Here is a 2726-nt window from a genome sequence, read left to right on the forward strand (position 1 = left end):
TTTTAGTAGCCCCTCGGAGCATTTTAGTAGCCCTCCCCTGGCCCCGCTCCAACAGGTCCATGTCCTCCTGGTGCTGAGGGCTCCCGAGCTGGACGCAGGGCTCCAGGGGAGGTCTCCCCAGAGCAGAGCAGAGGGGCACAATCCCCTCCCTGGCCGCTGGCCACGCTTCTCCTGATGCAGCCCAGGGTAGGGTTGGCTTCTGGGCTGCCAGCGCCCATGGCCGGCTCATGGCCAGCTTCTCGTCCCCCAGCACCCCCAGGTCCCTCTGGGCAGGGCTGCTCTCCATCCCCTCAGCCCTGGATGGATCCCGGGGGTTGCCCCCACCCAGGGGCAGGACCTTGCCCTTGGCCTTGTTGACCCTCAGGAGGTTCCCGTGCCCCCACCTCCCCAGCCTGTCCGGGTCTCTCAGGTCTTGTTGGAGTGAGAGTTCTCCATTCGCTCTTCCTTCATCCCGCCAGGTTTATGCGACGCGGAAGACAAAAACCCAACGATCCCGGTCAAACGCCGCCGGGTGACGGCGGAAATGGAAGGGAAATACATCATCAACATGCCCAAAGGCACCACGCCGAGGACAAAGAAAATCCTGGAGCAGCAAGCGGCCAAAGGTACCAGCAAGGTGGTGAGGGGGGGGTGTTTGGTCTTCATTTTCTCTTCCAGAAGCCCCCAGTTTAGTCCCAGTTTAGTCTGTTGTTCCAAACGCCACGAAGGTTTTTGCATCGAGAGAGCTATTGGGTAGAAGTTGTGTTTATTCCGAGGAAATATTCACTCACCAGAAGCCGTAAAGGTTCCGCTCGCGTCCGTTGAAGCCGTAGGAAGAAGGGGACGGGTGGCCGTCCGCGCGCTTTTATCGAGTGGATTTTATTTTGCCAGCTGAAAGGCATCGAGCCCTTGGCGTCGACCCAGCGTAGTTTTGTTTTCCAGGGAAACCTCAAAAAAAAAAAACAAAAAAACCCAACAAAACCCACATTTTCTTGAAAACTACAGGTCTGCAGAGGACATCCGTCTTCGACCGGCTGGGAGCCGAGGCGAAAGCTGAGGTGACCACGGGAGGGAAGGTGAGAGGACGTGGGGGTGTTTTTGCCGTCACTCTCGGCAGCTGTGCCAGACCCCAGCGAGATCCTGACACCCAGGGTCCTCTCCCCAAAGTTGATTTTGGGTTTTGCAGCCGTCCGCTCGCCGCGGAGGGGCTGGAGGAGCCTTGAGATAACCAGGAAGGCGTGGGGAAGCCACCAGGGAAAAGCAGGAGGGAGCCGTCAGAGGCAAGCGGATCCCCAGTCCCTGGGCGATCCCCGTCGGCGGTTCTATTGTCACCCCTTTATTTGGGATACAGGAGATTTGTTTCCCCTCCTCTGGAGGCAAAACACTCTTTATTTGGGGATACAGGAGATTTTTTTCATCTCCTCTGGAGGCAAAATGCTCTTTATTTGGGGGATACAGGAGATTTTTTTCGTCTCCTCTGGAGGCCAAACACTCTTTATTTGGGGGATACAGATTTTTTCCTCTCCTCTGGAGGCAAAACGCTCTTTATTTGGGGATACAGGAGATTTTTTCCCCTCCTCTGGAGGCAAAATGCTCTTTATTTGGGGATATAGGAGATTTTTTTCGTCTCCTCTGGAGGCAAAACGCTCTTTTTTGGGGGATACAGATTTTTTCCTCTCCTCTGGAGGCAAAACACTTTTATTTGGGGATACAGGAGATTCTTTTCTCTCCTCTGGAGGCAAAACGCTCTTTTATTTGGGGATACAGGAGATTTTTTCCTCTCCTCTAGAGGCAAAACACTCTTTATTTGGGATACAGGAGATTTTTTTTGTCTCCTCTGGAGGCAAAACGCTCTTTATTTGGGGGATACAGATTTTTTCCCCTCCTCTGGAGGCAAAACACTTTTATTTGGGATACAGGGGATTTTTTTCCCCTCCTCTGGAGGCAAAATGCTCTTTATTTGGGGATACAGGAGATTTTTTTTGTCTCCTCTGGAGGCCAAACGCTCTTTATTTGGGGGATACAGGAGATTTTTTTCCTCTCTGGAGGCAAAAAGCTCTTTATTTGGGGATACAGGAGATTTTTTTTGTCTCCTCTGGAGGCCAAACGCTCTTTATTTGGGGGATACAGGAGATTTTTTTCCTCTCTGGAGGCAAAAAGCTCTTTATTTGGGGATACAGGAGATTTTTTTTGTCTCCTCTGGAGGCCAAACGCTCTTTATTTGGGGGATACAGGAGATTTTTTTCCTCTCTGGAGGCAAAAAGCTCTTTATTTGGGGATACAGGAGATTTTTTTTGTCTCCTCTGGAGGCCAAACGCTCTTTATTTGGGGGATACAGGAGATTTTTTTCTCTCCTCTGGAGGTAAAAACTTCAGCGTGAAAGTTTTGGGGTGTAAAACACGTTGCAGGCTCAGCCCCTCAAGAAAAATAAGAGGGAATAATGATTTTACGGGTGATTTCTAGACCGGGTCTATAGCCTAATCGTTAATTTAATCGCTGCAGGCAGCGTTTGGCATCATTACATCCCAAAACGCTTCGCAGGGGAGGTCACGGTGGCAGAATTCGGGAGGGGAAGGGGAGGGTGAATCGAGCACCCGAAATGGGGGTGCGGGTGCTGACCGGCTGCCCCCCTACCTTGTCTCCCAGCCCACGGGGGTCTTCAGCAGACTGGGTGACGCCTTGGGGACCGACGGGGACAAAGCCACCGAGAGTGACGACGACTGCTCCGGCCCCCAGTAAGCCGGCGG

The 2726-nt window shown here is 52.5% G+C and overlaps 1 protein-coding gene across 1 annotated transcript in view; it reads left to right on the forward strand.

Moving 5' to 3' along the window:
* CUNH19orf47 (chromosome unknown C19orf47 homolog) overlaps window positions 1–2718 on the forward strand; it is a gene marked incomplete at its 5' end in the record, with an annotated part of 6908 nt that extends 4190 nt beyond the window's left edge. Inside the window, 3 exons of the mRNA XM_009648318.2 lie at window positions 459–605; window positions 985–1055; window positions 2626–2718. Of these exons, the coding sequence (XP_009646613.2) occupies window positions 459–605; window positions 985–1055; window positions 2626–2718 (311 nt within the window). The remainder of the gene's footprint in view (window positions 1–458; window positions 606–984; window positions 1056–2625) is intronic.
* Window positions 2719–2726: the final 8 nt, after the last annotated feature.

Source organism: Egretta garzetta, unplaced genomic scaffold (genome assembly GCF_000687185.1).
Source record: "Egretta garzetta isolate BGI_Z169 unplaced genomic scaffold, ASM68718v1 scaffold2191, whole genome shotgun sequence".
NCBI classification, from domain to species: domain Eukaryota; kingdom Metazoa; phylum Chordata; class Aves; order Pelecaniformes; family Ardeidae; genus Egretta; species Egretta garzetta.